General features: G+C 44.4%; 1 protein-coding gene across 9 annotated transcripts in view; it reads right to left on the bottom strand.

The window, feature by feature from the left end:
- gatad2ab (GATA zinc finger domain containing 2Ab) overlaps positions 1–26135 on the bottom strand; it is a 212835-nt gene that overhangs the window by 135614 nt on the left and 51086 nt on the right. For 3 of the 9 annotated variants that reach the window (XM_063032313.1, XM_063032316.1, XM_063032318.1), the window contains exon 1: positions 12543–12727. The exons of 1 other annotated variant lie outside the window; for it this stretch is intronic. In XM_063032313.1, the coding sequence (XP_062888383.1) occupies positions 12543–12703 (161 nt within the window). In that variant the 5' untranslated portion in view covers positions 12704–12727. Of the gene's footprint in view, positions 1–12542; positions 12730–26135 lie in introns of those variants that run through there. 5 more of the 9 variants (XM_063032314.1, XM_063032317.1, XM_063032320.1 and 2 more) reach the window with 3 other exon arrangements.

Below are 26135 nucleotides of genomic sequence, written 5' to 3'. Positions count from 1 at the left end.
TTCTCAACTTATTTTTAACTGCTGGATCACTCTTGCTCAAATTGTACTTGTTTATTTGAGTCAAAGCGGTTTAGTTTTCAAGTTTAAGTTCAAGTTTAAATGTTTGAGCATACCCATGAATACAGGCAAACAAAACAGACAGTCATATACCGCACATATAGATACTATAGCAGGAAAAGATGCAGCCCAATTCCCTGAGTGGCATGGCCTATAGATTGATGGTGCATGGAATGTTGGCTCAGAGCCATGCTTCTGCTAGAGCAGCTGCAACAAACACAGTCCAGTTTGTCTAACATTGAGAGAACACTGGAGGGCAGCACCAATGGGAATGGGCAAGCCCCCAAGCCAGCAAGGAATCCAGCACACCCACAGAAGTCTAGTCTCCTCGTGATAGCAACTCTCTGAGCAGTCCTAATCATCCTCCACTCAGACTAAACCATATGGTCAAGCACAACAAAATATCCCTCTCCAATCGTATTATTTGAAAAAGATGGGATACAGGCAGAAAGACTCTGGAAAGGAAGGTGATGTAGGGGGAATGGGATCCGGCCAATAGTTTTCCCAAAAACCTTATTACAGTAAACGTTAATTTATTTGCATGAGACAGTACCACTCAAAGGACGAGAGTTCATGCTGATCAAATGGGATTAACATGTTTGGTATTATTTTGCAAAACTATGCAAAAATAAAAGAATTCACAGCACAGGGGCAAAGAACAGTCACAGTTTTCAGAACACGTCCAAAAGAAAGCGAAATAACCACATAAACAACAGGAATTCTGCAGAAGCTGGAAATTCAAGCAACATACATCAAAGTTGCTGGTGAACGCAGCAGGCCAAGCAGCATCTATAGGAAGAGGCGCAGTCGACGTTTCAGGCCGAGACCCTTCGTCAGGACTAACTGAAGGAAGAGTGAGTAAGGGATTTGAAAGCTGGAGGGGGAGGGGGAGATGCAAAATGAAAGGAGAAGACAGGAGGGGGAGGGATAGAGCCGAGAGCTGGACAGGTGATAGGCAAAAGGGGATACGAGAGGATCATATCCCCTTTTGCCTATCACCTGTCCAGCTCTCGGCTCTATCCCTCCCCCTCCTGTCTTCTCCTATCATTTTGCATCTCCCCCTCCCCCTTTCAAATCCCTTACTCACTCTTCCTTCAGTTAGTCCTGACGAAGGGTCTCGGCCTGAAACGACGACTGCGCCTCTTCCTATAGATGCTGCTTGAAATAACCACATAAATGTTTTGGATGAAAAGCCTCAGTGTAGCCTGATTTATCAGTAGTTAAGGGGTTAACTGACAGAGCTGCTGACAAAGTAAACAAAATGGCTGCACTTAACCTTTTAAAGCCCACATGTAGCCGCTGAGGGATGGTTTGTAAACACATTTGCACAAATTACAGATTCTGTGCTTCTCAGTTTGTTAAAACTTGCTATGCTAAGCCCTGAAAGTGATTATTTTAACTGCTTCCATTAAACTTTGATAACTTTTAAAAAGATGAACAAATTTAAAAATCAATCAGCAGCAGACTTTGAGTCCCTTTCCTAATCAGGGAAGGAAACCACATCTGAACTATGACAACTTCAATGTGAGCTCCTTCAATAATTCTAACTGCAGGTACTCTCCAATAACAGTCACCTGAATGCGTGCACACACACATATACAGAGGTATGCAAAAGTTTGGGCACCCCTAGTCAAAATTTCTGTTACTGTGAATAGTTACGTGAATAGAAGATGAACTGATCTCCAAACGTCATAAAGTTAAAGATGAAACATTCTTTTCAGCATTTTAAGCAAGATTAGTGTATTATTTTTGCTTTGTACAATTTTAGAGTGAAAAAAAGGAAAGGAGCACCGTGCAAAAGTTTGGGCACCCCAAGAGATTTGAGTTCTCAGATAACTTTTACCAAGGTCTTGGACCTTGCTTGTTAGGGCTATGGCTTGTTCACAGTCATCGTTAGGAAAGGCCAGGTGATGCAAATTTCAAAGCTTTATAAATACCCTGGCCCCTCAAACCTCGTCCCAACAATCAGCAGCCATGGGCTCCTCTAAGCAGCTGCTTAGCACTCTGAAAATTAAAATAAATGACGCCCACAAAGCAGAAGGTTATAAAAAGATAGCAAAGCGTTTTCAGGTAGCCGTTTCCTCAGTTCATAATGTAATTAAGAAATGGCAGTTAACAGGAACTGTGGAGGTCAAGTTGAGGTCTGGAAGACCAAAAAAACTTTCCGAGAGAACTGCTTGTAGGATTGCTAGAAAGGCAAATCAAAACCCCCATTTGACTGCAAAAGACCTTCAGGAAGATTTAGCAGACTCTGCAATGGTAATGCACTGTTCTACTGTGCAGCAACACTAGCACAAATATGACCTTCATGGAAGAGTCATCAGAAGAAAACTTTTCCTGCGTCCTCACCACAAAATTCAGCGTCACAAGTTTACAAAGGAACATCTAAACAAGCCTGATGCATTTTGGAAACAAGTCCTATGGACTGATGAAGTTAAAATAGAATTTTTTGGCTGTAATGAGCAAAGGTATATTTGGAGAAAAAAGAGTGCAGAATTTCATGAAAAGAACACCTCTCCAACTGTTAAGCACGGGGGTGGATCGATTATGCTTTGGGCTTGTGTTGCAGCCAGTGGCACAGGGAACATTTCACTGGTAGAGGGAAAAATGAATTCTATTAAATACCAGCAAATTCTGGAAGCAAACATCACACCGTCTGTAAAAAAAAAGCTGAAGGTGAAAAGAGGATGGCTTCTACAACAGGATAATAATCCTAAACACACTTCAAAATCCACAATGGACTACCTCAAGAGGCGCAAGCTGAAGGTTTTGCCATGGCCCTCACAGTCCCCCGACCTAAACATCATCGAAAATCCGTGGATAGACCTCAAAAGAGCAGTGCATGCAAGACGGCCCAAGAACCTCACAGAACTAGAAGCCTTTTGCAAGGAAGAATGGGTGAAAATCTCTCAAACAAGAATTGAAAGACTCTTAGCTGGCTTCAGAAAGCGTTTACAAGCTGTGATACTTGCCAAAGGGGGTGTTACTAAGTACTGACCATGCAGGATGCCCAAACTTCTGCTTTGGGCCCTTTTCCTTTTTTGTTATTTTGAAACTGTAAAAGATGGAAATAAAAAAGTAATCTTGCTTAAAATATTAAAGAAATGTGTCATCTTTAACTTTATGCCTTTTGGAAATCAGGTCATCTTTTACATGCTTAGCTATTCACAGTAACAGAAATTTTGACCGGGGTGCCCAAACTTTTGCATGCCACTGTACTAGCTACTGCCTGTATCAGCTTGGTTTTAAGTTACACACCAAGAGAACTGAGCATTTGATGAAACATCTGCCCATAAAAGACAGAAGGTAGTGGTTGATGGGACTTATTCTGGCTCTAGGTCTCTGACTAGTGGAGTTTCCCAGGCATGTGTATCAGTACCTCTGCTGTTTGTGATGTATATAAATTACCTGGATGAAATAGCAGATGGATGGGTGAGTAAATTTGCAGAAGAAACAAAAAATGGTGGAGTAATGGATAGTGTAGAAGGCTGGCAAAGAATACAGCAGATATAAATCAGCTACAGATATGGGTAGAGAAATGGCAGATGGCGTTTAGCTAGGCCAAGTGTGAAGTGTTGCACTTTTGGGAGATCGAACATAAGGAGACAGTGCAGTGTTAATGCTAAGACCCTCTCGAGCAGAGGGATCTCAGAATCCAAATCCACAGCTCCCTTGATTGGCTACTTAAGTTAAGGGTGCAAAGACAGCATATGGCATGTTTGCCTTTATTCGTCAAGGAACTGAGTTCAAGAGTCAGGAGTTACGTCGCAGATTTATAAAACTCTTCTGAGGTTGCATCTGGAGTATTGTGTCCAGTTCTGGCTGCCTCATTATAGGAAAATGTTAAAGCTTTGGAGAAGGTACATTTGAGTTCTACCAGGATGTTGCCTGGATTAGAGGGCATATGTTACAAGAAGAGGTTCGATAAACTTGGGTTTTCTCTGGAGCGGCAGATGTTTTGGGGAGATTTAATATAAGTTTATAAGATTATGACAGACTTAGACAGAGTAGACAGACAGTATCTTTTACCCGGGATTGAAATGTCTAATACCAGAGGACACCAACTTAAGGCAAGAGGGGTAAATTCAAAGGAGATTTGTAGGGCAGGCTTTCGTTTTGTTTACAGAGAAAGTTGGGTGTCTGCGATGATAGTGGAGGCAAATATGATAGGGCCATTCATGAGGATCTTCAATGGACACATGAATATACAGGAAAATGCAGGATATGGACATTGTGTACACAGAAGGGATTAGTTTAGCTGGGCATTTGATAAGTAATTTAAATACTTTGGCACAACACTGTGGTCTGAAGGGTCTACTCTTGTGCTGTACTATTCTATATTCTTAACTCTCAATGTTGATGAACATTTGAATTGTGTCAGCTTAACAAAAACAGAACATCATTATTCCTTTATCATGGAAGGATGAACTTTTTTTGGGGAGAGAAGAAACAGGGCTGTGAAATGATGGGAAAGGAACTAGTAGATATTATATCTCACCACCACCAATGCAATCACCCCTCGACCTAACTGTTTAGTGAGGTTACTGAACAAGCATTAAATGCTCTTGACTGCTGTTCCAAAACACAAGTTCAAATCCCAGGTGAAGAATTTAGAGTCAAGTAATTGAGTAAACCTGTCCATTCATTGTTACCATTAAACCACTGTCAAAAACTTTTATGGTATATTAGTACCCTTTAGGGAAGGTCTACTGTCCTAGGTGGAGGGGTAGGTAGTGCTGAGGAAGCAATGCAATTGCAGCAGGACTTAAACAAATTGGAAGAATGTGCAAAAAAGTGAGATTGAATAGAGTGTTGGGAAATGTATGATAATGCATTTTGGTAAAAGGAATAATAGTGCAGACTATTATCTAAATGGGGAGAAGGTTCAAACATCAGAGGTGCAGAGGAACTTAGAAGTCCTCGTGCAAGATTCCCAGAAGGGTAATTTACAGGTTGAGCCTGTGGTAAAGAAAGCAAATACATTGTTGGCATTTATTTCAAGGGGAATAGAATATAAAAGCAAGGAGATAATGTTGAGACTTTATAAGACACTAGTCAGACGACACTTGGAGTATTGTCAGTTTTGGAGCCCATAGCTCAGAAAGAATATGTTGTCACTGGAGAGAGTCCGGAGGAGGTTCACAAGGATGATTCTGGAAATATGAAGAGCGTTTGGCAGCTTTGGGCCTGTACTCACTGGAATTTAGAAGAATGCGTAGGGATCTCATTGAAACCTACCGAATGCTGAAAGGACTAGATAGGGTGGGTGGGGAGAGGATGTTTCCTATGGTGGGGGTATCCAGAACTCGAGGGCACAGCCTCAAAATTGAGCAGTGACCCTTTAGAATAGAGGTAAGGAAGAATTTTTTTTAGCTAGAGAACAGGTAATGTGTGAAATGCTCTGCCACAGACTGCAGTGGAGGCCGGTCCGTGCATATACTTAAGGTGGAAGTTGATCATTTCCTGATTGGCCAGGGCAAAGGATATGGCAAGAAGCCAGGTGTATGGGTTTGAGTGGGATCTGGGATCAGCCATGATGGAATGGTAGAGCAGACTTGATAGGCTGAATGGCCTAATTCTGCTCCTATGTTTTATGGTCTAAGCAAATTTAGTTTATATAAGGCTCTGGACCCAACAATGTGGTTCACAATTAACCATTTCTGCAGTTCCAGAGCAGTTAGGAATGGATAGTAACTGCCAGTGGCATGCAATCCTGTGAACAAACGAAAAACACAGGGATATGAAACAGTAACTGGTAAAATAATGAGAGGGACACAATGTGGGGGTAAATTAAGGTTAGATGAATGCATCAGGTGATACATACCTCATGGGTATCTTGTGACTGTCTTATGACCATGAAGTAATTTTTTTTTTGTTGGAGGTCACCTGAAGTAATTTTCCCGCGGATGTGAGGTCACATAATAACCTGTTCTCAACAGGTATATAAAAGGGAGACCCCAGTGACACAGTTTAGTTTTCCAGCTAGAACGTTAGCCAGAGACTCCAATCCGCTGCGTGTTTTTTTTTAAATGACGCAGTTTCATTTTTAAAACGGAGTTTTACATTCTATTGTAAAGGTACAATAGTGCTGGACTGGCAGTTTACCTATTTGTGCCAGATTTGTTGATTTATCTTTTCAGTAATATTGGAGAGTGAAGACTTTATCAAAGTACAGGACCTGAAGAATCAAGGGAAGTTGGTATCAGAGCCGTCTCTATTTCCTGAGGAGACTGAGGTCCTTTAACATCTGCCAGACGATGCTGAGGATGTTCTACGAGTCTGTGGTGGCCAGCGCTACCATGTTTGCTGTTGTGTGCTGGGGCAGCAGGCTGAGGGTAGCAGACACCAACAGAATCAACAAACTCATTCGTAAGGCCAGTGATGTTGTGGGAATGGAACTGGACTCTCTCACGGTGGTGTCTGAAAAGAGGATGCTGTCCAAGTTGCATGCCATCTTGGTCAATGTCTCCCATCCACTACATAATGTACTGGGTGGACACAGGAGTACATTCAGCCAGAGACTCATTCCACCGAGATGCAACACAGAGCGTCATAGGAAGTCATTCCTGCCTGTGGTCATCAAACTTTACAACTCCTCCCTTGGAGGGTCAGACACCCTGAGCCGATAGGCTGGTCCTGGACTTATTTCCTGCCATAATTTACATATTACTATTTATGGTTTTATTATTATTTATTATTTATGGTGCAACTGTAACGAAAACCAATTTCCCCCGGGATCAATAAAGTATGACTACGACTATCGTTCGGCAGTTTAATAAAGGATCGAGCTTATTGAGCCTTCGTTGAAGAAGTAGCGACCTGCATTGTAGATAACTCCTGCCAAAAGAGCAAGGTAGTTCATGCAGGATTTGCTCGCCGGAAGAAAGGTCAGTTGCTTTTAAACCGTTTATTTCCTTCGTCGTGAATCCTTTGGACAGAACCAGCAGGAAAGTCGCATCTATGAAGAAATCCTTCTCCAGAGAAGTCTCTCCTAATTGACTGTATAAATCTCTTGGACTTTCGAATTTACCATTTTAAGAACTGTGTTTGACTTTACCGCTTTAAGAACTATTTTCGCATTTATCGCTTTAAGAACCAGTACTGAGTGATGGTTTATGGAGTGGCCACATAGTGGTTAATTTCCAGGGAAGGTTTTCGTTTGTTTTTTTTATTGTTTATCAGTGTTTAATAAATGTTTGGTTGTTTTTATACAACCTGACTCAATTGATATTCATTGTTGCCGGTTACGTAACACAGGAGATTGAGTCATTTTCCAATCACTCATGAACCATTCTCTATAAAAGAGTTAAACCCAAAGTTGTATAACTTCAGGGTGACCATGGGTGTTGCATCCTAGTTGGCTCCATACACAGGCCAGGGCAGTACAATATAGAGAGCAAGCTGGTGCCCGTGCAGCAGGCTCCCCCTCTCCACGCAGTGGATGAATCCAAAGGAACGGCACAGATCAATACCGTTTGGCACCAGCGGCATCGCAGGAGTTGCCAGTCAGCACTGACCTCAACATATGGCTGCCTTAGGGACTGCTGCTCTGAAATTTTTCTCAGGGTTTACTCCTGAGGCCTTCGCCATGAATGGGTATAGTTATAGTCATACTTTACTGATCCCAGGGGAAATTAGATTTTCGTTACAGTTGCTCCATAAATAATAAATAGTAATAAAACCATAAATAGTTTAATAGTAATATGTAAATTATGGCAGGAAATAAGTCCAGGACCAGCCTATTGGCTCAGGGTGTCTGACCCACCAAGGGAGGAGCTGTAAAGTTTGACGGCCACAGGCAGGAATGACTTCCTATGACTCTCTGTGTTGCATCTCGGTAGAATAGCCACAAGGCAGCAGAAGTTTGAGATCAGAGTTTCCTTTCTCCAAGGCGAGCTGCCAACCATGGCTGTTGTGCCCCATCTGCATGTTGTAACTGATATAATTAAAATTTGTACAAATTATATAACAAAGTGAGAGCTGTATTTCCTAAGTACCGCAGGCCAAGTAGAAATCAGTCAGTCTCCCAGGTGAAATAAGGTATGCAACATTAAACATTTTATTTAATACTATAAATACTAAATTTAAAAATATATTTATTCTTAATTCCCCACTCACTCCAACCTATGGCAGTCACTAGTTCCTGCAACAAGAATAGTGACTAATTATTTTGTACTGTACTTCTCCCTCACACAAATCAAAGCTCCTAAGCGGTGACACTTCTTCCATTCTTTTTCACATTCTTGCAAACTTTTAATTCCTTTTAGGATAATACAGTTGAGTCACTGCCAACATTTATGGCAAATGGTCCAATGATTTATGTGGCGGGAGAAACAAATAACAAAAAATTCATTTTTTTTCTGATATATTATCATTTCATAACTCTAGGAAGTCTTAATGCTTACCCCTCAAATCTTAGCAACTTTGGTAAAAATCTACCTGGTCTTCAATCATTTACATTTCCTGTTCTAACGAAAGACAGCCTTAATATAGAGTTATTTTTGATAATATTGGAAATACTATTTTTGTAGTGGAGACAAAGAGCTATGTCTCTATCCCTGCTTTCCAGCAATGGGATACCCAGAGGTAATAAAGGCATCACACATATGCACACAACTTCATTACGGACGCTCCCAAGCCTGGCTGCAAAATGAGGAGGGTTGGGTCTCGGGCGAGCAAGCTCATCCCATTAAAAACCCAGAGCCACACAAATGCCAACAAAGTTCAAGGATTGTATTCTTAGGAGAGGACGGAGCATTAAAGGTGAGTTATACCTGGGGACAACTTGAAAGTTTGGCCAGGACGGAGGACTCTGGGGAGCTGCTGTCAGTGGCCTATACCAGTAGAGATTTTGGCCTAAGGAAGTACAGTATATGCATATACTTTCAATATTGTTAAACATTGCTGCATAGTAGTGTAGCAATTAGCGTAACACTATTACAGTGCCAGTCATCAGGATTCAATTCTTGCCGTTGTAAGGAATTTGTATGGTCTCACCTTGAGTGTGTGGGTTTCCTCCAGGTACTTCAGTTTCTCCCCACATTCTACAAGTTAGTAGGTTAATTGGTCTTATTGGTGTAGTTGAATGGTGTGGGTTCACTGGGAAGGAAGGGCCTGTTACCGTGCTGTAACTTGAGATAAAATAAGGTAGGAATAGGAGGGGCTTTCCATCTCACAAAGATATTATGCCAATCAATTAGACCATCCTCCAACTAAAACTTATAAACCTCACTAATGACAACTTCAACTGCATTTCACTGGTGACAATTTCAATTGCATTTCTTTGTGAGAGAGGGTTAGGGAGAGTGTGTGAAGACAGGAGTGTGTAGTTCCCTGGATTTGTGAAGAAGGGTTCCTTGGCATTGCTTTGAAGAAGTTGTCTCTAAATTTCTTTGGATCTGCTTTCCTCTCATCACAGGAAAAAAGCTTCTCATCTTCTACCCTTTCTATTTCTGTAATCAATTTACACACCATGAGATGACCCGTTAATTACCAATATTCAAGGAATTACAACATCTAAGCTGCAACCTGCCCTTGTTATTTGTTTCAAGATTATGTGCCAATTTCTCTGAGCAAAGCGCTTACACAATCTCTGCCTTTGAGTCATGTGCCATAAGGCCACAAGTACAGTTTACAAGGGACAAAGATTCTGATCAGTACAAGAACCATGGAAATCAACCAGACAACGAGAGACACAGAGCGACTTCAGCCCACTGAATTGACGCCAACTCTTGACCACACATTTATGTTGAATGCCCATTAATCCCTATTTTTGCATCAGCTGTCCCCAGATCCCACCACACACCTACACACTATGGATAGCTCTCTCCAGATCTCACCACTATGGACAGCTCTCCTCAGTTTGCCTACCAGGAGCACATTGGAATGGACGATGCTGTCATCTACCTGATGAACAAAGCCTACTCGCATTTGAATAGGCAAGTAAGTAGGGCAGCACTGAGAGGATCATGTTTTTTGATTTCTCAAGTGCCTTCAATACCATAGATGGTGGTTGGGTGGGGGGGGGGGGAGAGCTCCATTCAATGCATTTAGGTACTTCCATTGTATCCTGGATAATGGACTACCTGACTGACAGACCACAGTTTGTGTGGCTTTAGAGCTGTGTATCAGACGTGGCTATAAGCAGTACTGAGACCCCACAGGAGACTGTATTGTCTCCCTTCCTGTTTACTCTGCATACCTCAGACTTTCGATAGAACACTGAGTCATTTCATCTGCAGAAATTCACAGATGACTCAGCAATAGTGGGTATATAAAGGGAGGACAGGAGGATGAATATAGGACCCTGGTGGAGGACTTTGTCAAATGGTGCAAGCTGAATCATCTGCAGCTCATCATTAGTAAGATAAAGGAGATGGTGATGGGCTTTAGGAAGACGAAGCCTGCACTGCTCCCTGTTACTATTGATGGTGAGGACGTGGATGTGGTGAGGACCTACAAGTACCTGGGGGTGCACCTGGATGACAGACTTGAGTGCAGTACTAACACAGAGGCTGTGTACAAGAGGGCCAGAGTTGCCTCTACTCCCTGAGGAGACTGAAGTCCTTTGGAGTGTGCAGACTTCTCCTTCACAGGTTTTACCAGTTTGTTGTCATCAATACAATCTACTAGGCAGCGGCGTGCTGAGGCAATGGCATCAACACGGGTGAAGCCAACAGGCTCAATAACCTAATTACAAAGGCTGGATCTGTTATAGTCATCAAACTGGACACATTAGAGGCTGTGGTAGAACAAAGCTCCCTACGGAAAATCCTGGCAATTCTGTACAATGTTTCTCACCCTCTGCATGCTACCTTGCTGAACAGAGGAGCACTGTTAATAAGACTACGACCAACTGCGCTGCTCCAAAGAGTGCTATAGGTTGACTTACTACAGCTGGGGAAGTGATGACCCCTCCTGTTACACTGTTTGTGGTAACTTCTTTTTTATTCTTTCTGCTTCTCTTCCCAGATCTCTCACGCTACAGACAACTCTCCCCAGATCTCTCACGCTACGGACAACTCTCCCCAGATCTCTCACGCTACGGACAACTCTCCCCAGATCTCTCACGCTACGGACAACTCTCCCCACATCCCATCATTATGGATAATGTACAGGAAACCCATGAAGTCGACTGGAAGAACATGCAGACACCCCACAGATAGCACCCAAGGTCAGGATTAAACACAGGTCTCGTGTAAGGCAGTAGTTCTACTACCAGCACCACAGCGCTGTTTGGGAATCTCACAACCAATTAAAATAGCACTCTGAACCTCAAGTCCACATATCTGAGCTTATAGATGCCCTGATAATCAGTGAGAGGAGTGCATCACATGCAAACTCCTGATTTGTCAGGCACCTCCTGTCCCAATAAATAAATCTTCATCAGCCAACTAGAAATCGCACAGAAGACAGTGATAACTTTGGCTTACATTGTGTGAACTTGACTATTTGGTGTGAGAAGCTCAGGAGCAGATCAGCTAATGAAACGCCAGTTCAAACCTTAGGAAGAATCTGAAGACAAAAATACTTAAACGTGCCAATTGTGAAAGCCCACATCACTTTCTTATTCAACTGTGAACTGCTTATCTTGGAGCTTTCTTAACAAGTTTTAAGTCTGCCAGCTTTTTCATTTGGCTGTGTACTGACACACACAGTATAGGACAGTAAAGAAGCTACTCCATCTCAAGTTCAACTTGGGTGAAAGGAAAAAGATCGGGATAAACAGCACCAAGCTAAACTTATGAGGGAGTTACAGTGTAGTAATCCTCAACAGTTTAAATAAGCTTTCAGTTTCCTCAAGTATTTCATCTGGGCTGAGGTTAGAGACAGTTGAAAGGAAGGCAGGGTAAAGGAATACGATGGTAACTGATATGGCAGAGGAAGGGTTAAGATGGTTGATTAAAAAGCCCAAGTTAACCATGTCTCTTGACTGTGCTGGAGAAAGTGCTTGTGGGCACGGTAAGAATCTAGGTCAGGGTTTGACTGTGTTGCTGCCTAGAGCACATAGTTAAACAGCCCAGTGGCAGTTGTTACCCGAGGTCAGCAGGGCAGAATGCCACTTGGGCAACGTGGAGGTAAGTGGTTGTATCGGGATTTACCCGGGTCGCCAAGAGGAACAGCAGAGAAACTGGTAACGGTGACATTAAGAGAAACCACTGTCGTTGTTAAATCAATTATAAAGTGATATATAATCTCTCACATACAAAAAACCAGTTACTTTCGCCATTTAGCCTGTGGCTTGCTTTGAAAAACGCATCAGGTCACCAAGAACAGAGTTGGAAGGAGCGGGAGCGGGATACTGCGAGATCCGGCTGCCAGGGTAAGGGCAGGTCCCCGGAACTCGACCTGCCCACCCACAGGGACAGTCCGGTGCTCTGGGCCTTCTTTCCCAGAAAGCAAGCTCTCCAGTGGCGGGATGAGAAACACACGGGGTCCCTTTAAATCTCTCACAACTCGCTTTCGGTAAGGTACACCGCACTTACCGGCGGCCCGGCGTGTGGGCCCGAGCCCGGCCCGGCCCACTGTAGTTCCCGCACGGCCCCGTTGCCGCCGCCGCCGCCGCCAACGCCGGCCGGCGACCGCAGGCACCGACCAGGAGGAAGGAGTCCCCGACACTCGAGGGGGAACGCCGCGCGGGGCGCATGCGCTCCCCCCGGGCACTCTTAAAGGGACAGTGCGCTACCTTAAAGGGACAGGTTGGGGAGAGGCTCAGTCAGAGAACTGGCTGTCTTCCTCTAACGGACACCCGGCAACTCCATTAGCCCCAGGACATTCCAAATGCAAAACTGTAGGAAACACGACCTCCAACTTAAGCTTGTAACTTCAAGCTACCAAGAGTATCGAGACACATACAAAGGGTAACCAAGATTTAACCAAAAAGCTAGGTTTTGAGGTGAGTGTAAAATTAACTGCAAGGACTACACAGTACTGAAAAACAGATTCTGCCCAACCTGTTGCTCGACATAAATCTCCCTGTATATATGATATATATCACACAATTTAAACCGAAGTACAACTAAGCTATAAACATCTGCAGAATGCGGGGGGAGGGGTCGAAAAAAAATGATCAAGTACTTTAAGATCAAAGTCCAATGTATTAACTAAATACGTATAAAATACTGTGCACGTATAAATAGCTAAGGTGCCTAAGACTTTTGCACAGGACAGTAGTAATTTTATGAATTCCACTATACTGCCACAAAAAATATTCAAGACATATGTGATGAGAAACCCGGGGTCTCTATTGTGGACTGAGAATGGGAAGGGGCCAGGGAGAGGGGAATCATGGTTGGGAAAAAGGGAAGGGAAGTGGGAAGCAGCAGAGAGACATTCTGTAATGATCAATAAACCAATCGTTTGGAATCAAATGACCTTGCCTGGTGTCTCAGGGCTGGGTGTGTCTGCACCTGCGCCAACCCCAACCCCCACCCTCGCTATTCCCAACATTCTTTGCTCCTGCCAGAACTTCAAACTTTCTCTCCACTCCACGTTGATAAATACAGTACTGTGTAAAAGTCTTAGACACCCTAGCTATATACCTACCGAAGATTTTTACACAGTACTGTATGTTACCATGTACTACATTGAGATTTGTTTTCTTGCAGACATTTACAGGAAAATAAAGAAACAGCAGAATTTACTAAAAGCTATACAGAAAAACATATGTGCAAAAGAGGACAGACTGTGCAAATAGTAAAAATACTGATATAGCAATAATAATGACAATACTGAGAACATAAGTTGTAAAGAGTCCTTGCGAGTAAGTCTGCAGATTCAGCAGCCTGTTGGTTGAAGGGTAATAACTGATCCTGAACTTGGTGTGGGAGCTAAGGTTCCTGTACCTCCTGCCCAATGGTAGTAGAGAGAAGATAGCATGGCCTGGATGGTGAGGGTCTTTAATGATGGATGCTGCTTTCTTGTGACAGCACTCCATGTAAATGCACACAATAGGGGAGAGGGCTTTGCCTTGATGGACTGGGCTGTATCCACCACCATCTGAAGACTTTTCCATTCTTGGGTACTATATTGGTGTTTCCATTCCAGGCCATGATGCAACCCATTAGGATACTCACCACCGTACATTTACAGAAGTTTGCCACAAACAAGAGAAAACCTGAAGTTGCTGGAAATCCAAGCAACATACACAAAATTCTGGAGGAACTCAGCAGGCCAAGTAGCATCTATGAAAAAAAGTACAGTCGACGTTTTGGGTCGAGACCCTTTGGGGGAGGGGAGAGCAAAACATAAGCTGATAGGTGAAAGCGGGAGGTGGAGGGATGAAGTAAAGAGCTGGGAAGTTGATTGGTGAAAGTGATACAGGGCTGGAGAAGGGGAAGTCTGATAGGTGAGGATAGAATCCATGGAAGAAAGAAAAGAGGGGAGAAGCACTTAGGGAGGTGATGTGCAGGCAAGGAGATAGGAGAGGGATGGAAAGGGGGATGAGGACTGGTGAAGGAGGGGAGTGGGGTGTATTACTGATAGTTCAAAAAAATCGATGTTCATGTCATCAGGTTGGATGCTACCCAGACAGAATATAAGGTATTGTTCCTCCAACCGGAGTGTGGCCTCGCCGTGACAGTAGAGGAGGCCATGGCTTGGGAATGGGAAGTGGAATTAAAATCAAAGGCTGCTGGAAGATCCGGATTCTTCTGTTGGTCAGCAAAACTGTCTTCCAATCTACGTCAGGTCTAACAGATATACAGGAGGCCACACCAGACACAGTACATGACCCAAAAGTCTCCCAGGGCCCTGAATGGTAGTGAGGGAGGAGGTGTAGGGGCAGGTGCAGCACTTGTTCTACTCACAAGAAAAAGTGCCAGGAGGGAGATTAGTGGGGAGGGACAAATGGACAAGGGAGCCGCGTAGGGAGCGATCCCTGCAGAAAGCAGATAATTTGGTGGGGGGGGGGGAGGAGGAGAAAGAAAGATGTGCTTGGTGGTGGGATCCCGTTGGAGATGGTGGAAGTTCTGGAGAATTATGTACTGGACGCGGAGGCCGGTGGGGTGGTAGGTGAGGACAAGAGTAACCCTGTCCCTGCTAGAATGGCAGGAGGATGGGATAAGAGCAGATGTGTGTGAAATGGAAGAGATGCAGTTGAGGGCAGCTTGATGGTAGAGGAAGGGAGCCTCTATCTTTGAAAAAGGAGGAATTCTCCTTCGTTCCAGAATGAAAAGCCTCAGCTTGAGAGCAGGGGCAGTGGAGACAGAAGAATTGAGAGAAGGGGGTGGCATTTTTACAAGTAACAGGGTGGGATGAGGGTATTGTCCATGTAGCTGTGACAGTCCATGGGTTTATAACAGGTATTAGTAGATAAGCCGTCTCCAGAGATAGAGTGAGATCGAGAAAGGGGAGGGAGGTGTTGGAAACGGACCAGGTAAATGAGGGCCAGGTGGAAGTTTGCCATCGTTTTTGATGAAGTGCTGAATCTACACAAACTTTTAAGAATGTGTGCTGCAACACACAGCTTGAACCACATCATCAAGTTCGCCGATGACATGACCGTGGTGGGTCTCATCAGCAAGAATGATGAGTCAGCATACAGAGAGGAGGTGTGGCGGCTAACGGACTGGTGCAGAGCCAACAACCTGTCTCTGTCAAAACAAAAAAGATGCTTGTTGACTTCAGGAAGACACGGAGCCACCACTCTCCGCTGAACATCGACGACTCCTCCGTAGAGATTGTTAAGAGCACCAAATTTCTTGGTGTTCACCTGGCAGAGAATCTCACCTGGTCTCTCAACACCAGCTCCATAGCAAAGAAAGCCCAGCAGCGTCTCTACTTTCTGCGAAGGCCGAAAAAGGTCCATCTCCCATCCCCCCCATCCTCACCACATTCTTCAGAGGTTGTATTGAGAGCATCCTGAGCAGCTGCATCACTGCCTGGTTCAGAAATTGCACCATCTCAGATCGCAAGACCCTGCAGCCAATAGTGGGGTCAGCAGAGAAGATCATCAGGGTCTCTCTAACGCCATCACAGCCATTTACACCACACGCTGCACCCGCAAAGCTAACAGCATTATGAAGGACCCCACGCACCCCTCATATAAACTCTTCTCCCTCCTGCCACCTGGAAAAAGGCACCAAAGTATTCTGGCTCTCATGACCAGAATGTGCAACAGTTTCTTCCCCCGAGCCATCAGACTCCTCAATACCAGAGCCTGGACTGACACCAACCTACTGCCCTCTACTGTGCCTACTGTCTTGTTTATTATTTATTGTAATGCCTGCACTGTTTTGTGCACTTTATGCAGTCCTGGATAGGTCTGTAGTCTAGTGTAGTCTTTGTATTGTTTCATGTAGCACCATGGTCCTGGAAAACATTGATGTTCATGCCATCAGGTTGGAGGCTACCCAGACGGAATATAAGGTGTTGTTCCTCCAACCCGAGTGTGGCTTCATCTTTACAGTAGAGCCAAGAGCTGGTCAGGTGATAGGCAAAAGGGGATACGAGAGGATCATGGGACAAGAGGTCCGGGAAGAAAGACAAGGGGAGGGGGACCCAGAGGATGGGCAAGAGGTATATTCAGAGGGACAGAGGGAGAAAAAGGAGAGTGAGAGAAAGAATGTGTGCATAAAAATGAGTAACGGATGGGGTACGAGGCGGAGGTGGGGCCTTAGCGGAAGTTAGAGAAGTTGATGTTCATGCCATCAGGTTGGAGGCTACCCAGATGGAATATAAGGTGTTGTTCCTCCAACCCGAGTGTGGCTTCATCTTTACAGTAGAGGAGGCCGTGGATAGACATGTCAGAATGGGAATGGGATGTGGAATTAAAATGTGTGGCCACTGGGAGATCCTGCTTTCTCTGGCGGACAGAGCGTAGATGTTCAGCAAAGCGGTCTCCCAGTCTGCGTCGGGTCTCGCCAATATATAAAAGGCCACATCGGGAGCACCGGACGCAGTATATCACCCCAGTCGACTCACAGGTAAAGTGTTGCCTCACCTGGAAGGACTGTTTGGGGCCCTGAATGGTGGTAAGGGAGGAAGTGTAAGGGCATGTGTAGTACTTGTTCCGCTTACACGGATAAGTGCCAGGAGGGAGATCAGTGGGGAGGGATGGGGGGGACGAATGGACAAGGGAGTTGAGTAGGGAGCGATCCCTGCGGAATGCAGAGGGGGGGGAGGGAAAGATGTGCTTAGTGGTGGGATCCCGTTGGAGGTGGCGGAAGTTACGGAGAATAATATGTTGGACCCGGAGGCTGGTGGAGTGGTAGGTGAGGACCAGGGGAACCCTGTTCCTGGTGGGGTGGCGGGAGGATGGAGAGAGAGCAGATATACGTGAAATGGGGGAGATGCGTTTAAGGGCAGAGTTGATAGTGGAGGAAGGGAAGCCCCTTTCTTTAAAAAAGGAAGACATCTCCCTCGCCCTAGAATGAAAAGCCTCATCCTGAGAGCAGATGCGGCGGAGACGGAGGAATTGCGAGAAGGGGATGGCGTTTTTGCAAGAGACAGGGTGAGAAGAGGAATAGTCCAGATAGCTGTGAGAGTCAGTAGGCTTATAGTAGACATCAGTGGATAAGCTGTCTCCAGAGACAGAGACAGAAAGATCTAGAAAGGGGAGGGAGGTGTCGGAAATGGACCAGGTAAACTTGAGGGCAGGGTGAAAGTTGGAGGCAAAGTTAATAAAGTCAACGAGTTCTGCATGCGTGCAGGAAGCAGCGCCAATGCAGTCGTCGATGTAGTGAAGGAAAAGTGGGGGACAGATACCAGAATAGGCACGGAACATAGATTGTTCCACAAACCCAACAAAAAGGCAGGCATAGCTAGGACCCATACGGGTGCCCATAGCTACACCTTTAGTTTGGAGGAAGTGGGAGGAGCCAAAGGAGAAATTATTAAGAGTAAGGACTAATTCAGCTAGACGGAGCAGAGTGGTGGTAGAGGGGAACTGATTAGGTCTGGAATCCAAAAAGAAGCGTAGAGCTTTGAGACCTTCCTGATGGGGGATGGAAGTATATAAGGACTGGACATCCAACCTTCCTGATGGGGGATGGAAGTATATAAGGACTGGACATCCAACCTTCCTGATGGGGGATGGAAGTATATAAGGACTGGACATCCAACCTTCCTGATGGGGAATGGAAGTATATAAGGACTGGACATCCACCTTCCTGATGGGGGATGGAAGTATATAAGGACTGGACATCCAACCTTCCTGATGGGGGATGGAAGTATATAAGGACTGGACATCCAACCTTCCCGATGGGGGATGGAAGTATATAAGGACTGGACATCCAACCTTCCTGATGGGGGATGGAAGTATATAAGGACTGGACATCCAACCTTCCTGATGGGGGATGGAAGTATATAAGGACTGGACATCCATTTATTTTTCCTACATTTACACACTTAGTTCAGCAATCGTGGAGGATACGGATCCCTTCTTTGTAGAAGTCAGCGTCTTGGACCTCCAGAAAGTGGCCCACAGCAGGGGTGATTGATAAGTTCGTGGCCTAAGGTAGAAGGAGATGAGTTATTAACTTCAAACTTTCTGCATTTTCACTCAAAGAGTTGAACTGCATGTGCATTTAACGAGAGCTGTATAACTCATCTCCCTCTACCTAAGGCCACAAACTTATCGATCACCCCTGATGTGGACCACCTGGAGGTCCAAGACGCTCTAGTTACATGCACGTGCAGTTCAACTCTGAGTGATAATGCAGAAAGTTTGAAGTTAATAACTGATCTCCTTCAGCCTTAGGCCATGAACTTTTCAATCACTCCTGCTGTGGACCACATCTACAAAGAAGGGATCCGTATGCTCCATGACCGCTGGACTAAGTGTGTACATGTAGGAGGGGACTATGTTGAAAAATAAATGTGCTAGGTTTTCTAAAATCCTTCTACCTTAGGCCACAAATTTATCAATCACCCCTCATAGCCCATGTGCCAGGAGCTGTACAGTTTCAGCTTAAAGGATCTGTTCCTATACTTTATTGTTCAAAGTACCACACCTCCAGTCAAAACTATACACCGCCAAATGCAGATGACACCCATGGCTTACACCTTGGACAAGGGAGTAAAGGACTCTCCGTGTATATACGTTTCAGCGTACAGAAAAGGAATTGGGGCGTGGGGAAGTGAAGTTTGCAAAGGAGAAAACAGCAGGCCTGTTTTTCCCAGTAAATCAAGAGCGTGTTCATTATCCCTTAGAGAACTTGATCCGAAGCGGAGGATCTTTTGTTCTGCTGATATTTTTCCCTTCAGTGAAAGGACCCTTGGGAGAAGGGAACCAAAGGAAAAACACATGACCAGGCCCACCCCGAAGGTAAGTGCTAGCCTAAGCACTGAGTGGAGCTGACAGCTGTGACTAAAGCAATCATACCACGACAGATAAACTGCAGAGCAGAGGGAGAGTGGAACGGCAGCTCTAGTCAAGAAAAAAAATGAAGCATTTCATCCAAATGCTGAGCTGAATGAGCAATGTATATTTCTGTCTGTCATCCTCCAGAGAAAAAGACCACTGGAATAAACTTCACTGAGTTTGGAGATCACAGTCAGGGACTCATGTCTACAAGGAGGAAACATCAAAGATTCCCACTCCTGATTAATCTTGAATGATCTCTCTGAGAAGACCGTGCACTCTGAACGTCAGATGAATCGGTTTTAGATCAGTAAGCCATCCTGTCCCACCACACGTCTGCCACAAAGTTAAACCAGGAGCACAAGAACGACAGAGATGTGAAACTGAGCTGGCAGCGATGGGATGTCCCAACATCAGCCACTGATTTTTGGTAAACAACTTAACACAACCCTAAACACAAGAGATTCTGTAGATGCTGGAAATTCAGAGCAACACACAAAATGCTGGAGGAACTCAGCAGGTCAGGCATTATCTATGGAGAGAAATAAAAAAAAGTGTTTCAAGCTGAGATCCTTCATTAGGACTGAAAAGGAAGGGGAGAAGCCAGAATAATTGCTATATATTAATTATTAGTTATCTATTATCTATTATTAATACATTATCTAATACATTTGTATATTATTAGAAGCCAGAACTATTCTAGCTTCTTCCCACTGCCTTTCCAGTCATGATGAAAGGTCTCGGCCCAAACTGTTGACTGTAGATTCCCCTCCATAGATGCTGCCTGACCTGCTGAGTTCCTCCAACATTTTGTCTGTGTTGCTTAAAATAATCCTGTCTTCTTCAAGTTCAAGTTCAGTTTATTGTCATTCAACCATACACATGTATGCTGCCAAATGAAACAATGTTCCTCCTGAACAAGGTTCACAACACAGTACATCAGCGGTCCCCAACCACCGGGCCGCAAAGCATGTGCTGCCGGGCTGCGAGGAAACGATATGTGTCAGCTGCACCTTTCCTCATTCCCTGTCACGCACTGTTGAACTTGAACATAGGGTTGCCAACTGTCCCGTATTTGCCGGGACATCCCATATATTGGGCTAAATTGGTTTGTCCCATACAGGACCGCCCTTGTCCCGTATTTCCCCTCTAAGGCACAGCGTTCCTATGAAACCTTTCATGCTGAAATGGCGTAAAGCGAAGAAGCAATTACCATTAATTTATATGGGAAAAATTTTTGAGCATTCCCAGACCCAAAAAATAACCTACCAAATCATACCAAATAACACATAAAACCTAAAATAACTCTAACATGTAGTAAAAGCTTGAATGATATGATAAATACACAGCCTATATAAAGTAGAAATAATGTATGTACAGTGTACTTGGGAAGATCAAGCCAAAACCGATTTGTGGGAAAAAAATCGACACGTATGCGCATGCGCACGTCACGCATGCACAGACAGGTACCCGCGCAAGGCTTCATGGTCATGGTAGTCTTTCTCGGGGTAAACACAAGTGTCCTGTCAACACACACAAAAAATGCTGGTGAACGCAACAGGCCAGGCAGCATCTATAGGAAGAGGTACAGTCGACGTTTCAGGCCGGGACCCTTCGTCAGGATTTGACTGCTACTTTTGTCCCTTATTTGGGGGTGAGAAAGTTGGCGACCCTAACTGTAAAAGACATGCTGAGGTGAGTTTAACCCTACTTGAACACCACCCCCCGCCCCCCGGTCAGCTGGCTGGCAAGAATATTGTCAATATTAAACCGGTCCGCGGTGCAAAAAAGGTTGGGGACCTCTGCAGTACATATAACTCACATACACAATACATAAAGTGATATTGTTACAAATAAATTAATGAATAATAAGGTGCATTGACTACACAAGTTAAAAAGGAAACAGTATAACCCTACTGGAGGTCCACACATGGCGAGACCTGGGTGGTGGCAGGGAGTTCAGCAGTTTTACGGTCTGGGGGAAGAAACTGTTCCTATCCGAACCGTATGTGTCTTAATGGTGACAACGGTAAGGGCCCTACATATGCATCACTCCTGGTAAGTATCTCAGATGGGTGGAAGAGAAACCCCAGTGATCCTCTCAGCAGACCTTACAGTCCTTTGTAGGGTCTTGTGATGGTGACACTGCTGGTCAGGACACTCTCAATGGTGTTTCTGTAAAGATTGGTTAGAATGGGTGTGAGGGAGAAGCCTCACTCACCTCAAACTTCTCAGGAAGTGGAGACACTGCTGTGCTTTCTTGGCTACATAAGTGGTGTTGAGGAACCAGATGAGATCGTCTGTTAAGTGCAATGAGGACTGGTCAACCTGCACTCCTGCACTGGAACTTTGTCCACAATTAGCTCTTTGGCCTTGTCCACATTGAGACTCAAGTTGTTGTGCTTGCACCATTTTACATGCCGCTCTACCTCCTCACTATACGCAGTCTCATCATCATTGTTATTGAGGCCCATGACAGTTGTGTCATCTGTGAACTTGCTGATGCGGTTGGAAATAGATCTAGCAATACAGTCATGCATTAGCAGCGGGCTGAACACCAGTGCTCAGTGTGATGTTGCTGCCAAGACAGATTGTAGTTCTCCTGTCAAGAAGTCCAAGATCTGGTTACAGAGGAGTTTTGAGACCCAATGAAGACATTTTACCCACCAATTTCTGAGGGATGATCACATTAAAAGCCAATCTGAAGTCAACAAACAGCATCCTGGCATTTGAGGCACCACTTTTCAGGTTGGATAGGTGAGACATAATTCTTCAGTTGGTCAGAAAGTTGATAAAGCAGGTGACGGGTATTAAAGATGAGAGCAAGTCGTCCTACAGTCTACTGGGGAAACCGCTCCATCACCATGGCCCATGCATTAATTTATGGCCAGTAAACTCCTCAATCTTCTTCAGGGCAGACTCACCAGCTGTCTATGTCAGTTCCCCACCATCCATGTTTTCTCTCTCCTGCATCATCCTGCTACTTGTTGCAATATGACTGACAACTCCTTACATGAAGGTCCAATTGACCCAAATTCTGCAATTTAATCTAATTACCCCAACACTGTACTGCCTGAGAACAGGAATGCTTTAACCATACAGCAGAGCTTGATCTCTCAACCACTTGTCTGAGCAAGATCAAAAGTGCATCCTTTGGATTAGACTCTTTAATTGTTATTATCAGGGAATCAATACGATCTCTGAAACAGTAAGAGAAACAGGTCAGTGGATCTGTAAGGACAGGCTCAGTCAGATCATAAACAAGAGACAATCTGCAGGTGCTGGAAATCTGAGCAACACCTACAAAATGCAGGAGAAACTCAGGCCAGGAAGCATCTATGCAAAAAGAGTACAGTTGATATTTTGGGTTGACACTGATCAGCTGATCTGATCTTGAATTTTCCCATTCTCCATAATTAGTTGAAGCTCTGTTTTAATCCAAGGCTCTTTCAGAATTCAGGAAACAGACATAAAACTTGTTGCTTAACAATCATTTTATGAAGCACTACTAGAACAAAGAAATTTGAAGAATGGACAGTGATAGAGAGCTGGTAGATGAAGGGAGAGAGAAGCAAAAAGAAAGAAAAAGATGGCGCCGTTGTGTGGTCAGCTCTCTTCATATTCCACAGATAAATATTCCACTCAGATTTGCAGATTAGAGTAAGCTAATCAGATGGCTTCTATTCAGATAATGTGATACCAGGGTACATTTTCAGAATCATACAGAATTGTAACCATTTGGGGACACACACAGAGCAGCTGCATATACATACTGTGACTACTAGGAAACATACTAAGTTACATATATATATAAAATATTAGCAGGCATAAATGTTTAAACTCCAAAGATAATAAACAGTCTAATCCAAACGATGTACTTTTGACCTTGTTCAGACTTGAGTGAATTCATTGACTCAGTCTTTACAGCTCTCCAGGTAGGCAATCCAAAGATTCATAACCTTGGGAGAAATTATCCTTCTCCATCTGAAAGGAGGATCATTCTATTCTGAAACCATGTCCTGAAAAGTTCAGAATCCCACACAAAGGGAACTTACCCTTCAAGTTGCCCTTCAGAACCTTGTGCTTCAAAAGATTGCATTAAAAACTTGTCTGAATGCAAGAGTCACGCTCCCTTCTCAATCTTTCCCAAATCTTTTATCCCGTAAGTGGACTAAATGAACTATTTCTGAACTGCTCCAAGTCAGGCCAGTTATATCCACAAGTTCAAGTTTAATTGTCATTCAACCACACACAAGAATACAGCCGAATGGAACCAAGTTCCTCCAGGGCCAAAGTGCAAAACACAGTTACAACAGCGGAAAAGCATACAGTTACAAAAAAAAATCGTCCAAGTCCCTGAGGGGCGCGGCCTGTAAAGTAATGGTACATGGGATGTTGACCCAGAGCCATGTTTCTGCAAGTTCAACTCATCACCCACTAGTACAGCTGAAGACAAGAGCAATCCAGCTCGTCTTCCACTAAGCCAACAAAACCAGCATGCAGCACTGCCCTTTTACTCAATCCCTTTGCATCATGGACCATCACTGTACCTGCCTTCCAAATGACTCTAGAGGGACCCTGACAAAGTGCATTGCATTCAGGTTCAGGCCCATTCAATGAGAGCAAGGCAGATGCTCTACTTCAGAAAGACTTCCCTGCACTAACCCCTTGATTGTCTTAAACATCCATTGATCTGAATTAAAATGTTCAGCAACTGAGCCTCTGTAACCCACTTAGGTAGAGACTTGTGAAGAATCACGACTCTCTGGATGAAGGTATTTCTCTATTGAGAATAAATGCCTTATTTCTGACCCAGGGGAACAATCATCAGAGTCATAGAGACTAAAGCACAGACAGGCCATTCAGCCCACCTAGTCCATGCCAAACTGTTATTCTGCACAGTCCTGTCAACCAGCACCTGGACCACAGCCCTCCACACCCCTTCCAATAATGTACCTATCCAAACTTCTCTTAAATGTTGCAATCGAATCTGCATCCACCACTTCTGCTGGCAGCTCGTTCCACACTCTCACCACCCTCTGAGGGAAGAAGTTCCCCCTCCGGTTTCCCTTAAACATAGAAATCTACAGCACATTACAGGCCCTTCGGCCCATAATGTTGTGCCAACCTTGTAATCTACTCTAGAGACTGCCTAGAATTTCACTACCGCACAGCCCTCTATTTTTCTAAGCTCCATGTACCTATCTAAGAGTGCCTTAAAAGACCCCATTGTATCCACCTCTACCCACAGGTGCTGGTAGTGCATTCCATGCACTCACCGTCTCTGTGTGGAAAAACTTACCTCTGACATCCCCCTTGAACCTACTTCCAAGCACCTTAAAACTATGCCCCTTTGTGTTAGCCATTTCAGCCCTGGGAAAAAGCCCTGACTATCCACACGATCAATGCCTCTCATCATCTTGTACACCTCTCATCCTCCATCACTCCAAGGAGAAAAGGTCAAATTCACTCAAACTATTCCCATAAGGCATGGCTCTCCAATCCAGGCAACATCCTTGTAAATCTCATTTGCACTCACATCCTTCCTGCAGTGAAGTGAACAGAACTGAACACAGTACTCGAGTGGGGTCTACCTAAGGTCTTATATTGCTGTAACATTACCCCTCGGCTCTTGAACTCAGTCCCATGGTTGATGAAGGCCATCACACCATATGCCTTCTTAGCAACACTGTCCACCTGCACAGCAGCTTTGAGTGTCCTATGGACATGGAGTCCAAGATCTTGCTGATCCTCACACTGCCAAGAGTTTTATCATTAATATTATATTCTGTCTTCAAACATGACCTATCAAAATGAACCACTTCACACTTATCTGGGTTGAACTCCATCTGCCACTTCTCAGCCCAGTTCTGCATCCTATCAATGTCCCACTGTAACCTCTGACAACCCTCTGGACTATCCAACACACCTCCAACTTTTGTGTCATCAGCAAACTTACTAACCCGCCCCTCCATTTCCTCATCCAGGTCATTTAGAAAACACCACTGGTCACCGTCCTCCAGGCACAGTACAAACCATGGCAAGCCAATTCTGGATCCACAAAGCAAGGTCTCCTTGGATCCCATGCATCATTACTTTTTGAATGAGCCTCGCATGGGGAACTTTATCAAATGCTCTACTGAAATCCATATACATTATATGCACTACTCTACCTTTTGCCCATAACCTCTAGTTCTAGTCTCACCCAACCACAGTGGAAAAAGCCTGCTTGCATTTACCCTATCTATACCCCTCAGAATTTTGTATAACTGTCAAATCTCCCCTCATTCTCCTACACTCCAGGGAATAAAGCTCTAACCTAATCAACCTTTTCCTATAACTCAGGTTATAACTCAAGCCTCATAAGAATTTTGTGCATTTTATCGAAATGAAAAATGTCGGTGTTTAGAAGGATCGGGGTGCCGTTGCACGCAAATCTCCATAAATTAACGTGGACCCTTCCTAAACCCTTGAAGTTATTGATTCTGCTTAATTTCTCCTCACTCGGGTGAACCTTCATTGAAGTCCATTTGACAAGTAGATCTCTGAGGAAGAGAGGCCAGCCAGATCTGTACACAGTATTCCAGGGAAGGTTTCACCAAGGTCCTGTACTAATGTAGCTAGATGTCACTACTCTTGCATTCAAGTTGTCCTGCAAAAATCCAGCTGTGCTTTTGACAGTCTATTCAGTCTGGTCACCGAAACACCACGTGAGCAGTCACACCACAGACACAGTGCAGAGGATTCCGTTCAGAGGAATTTTCAGAAAGTTAGA

This window comes from Mobula hypostoma, chromosome 24 (assembly GCF_963921235.1).
Source record: "Mobula hypostoma chromosome 24, sMobHyp1.1, whole genome shotgun sequence".
NCBI lineage: Eukaryota > Metazoa > Chordata > Chondrichthyes > Myliobatiformes > Myliobatidae > Mobula > Mobula hypostoma.
The sequence above is the reverse complement of the archived record's forward strand: the minus strand, read 5'-3'. Positions and strand labels throughout refer to the sequence as shown.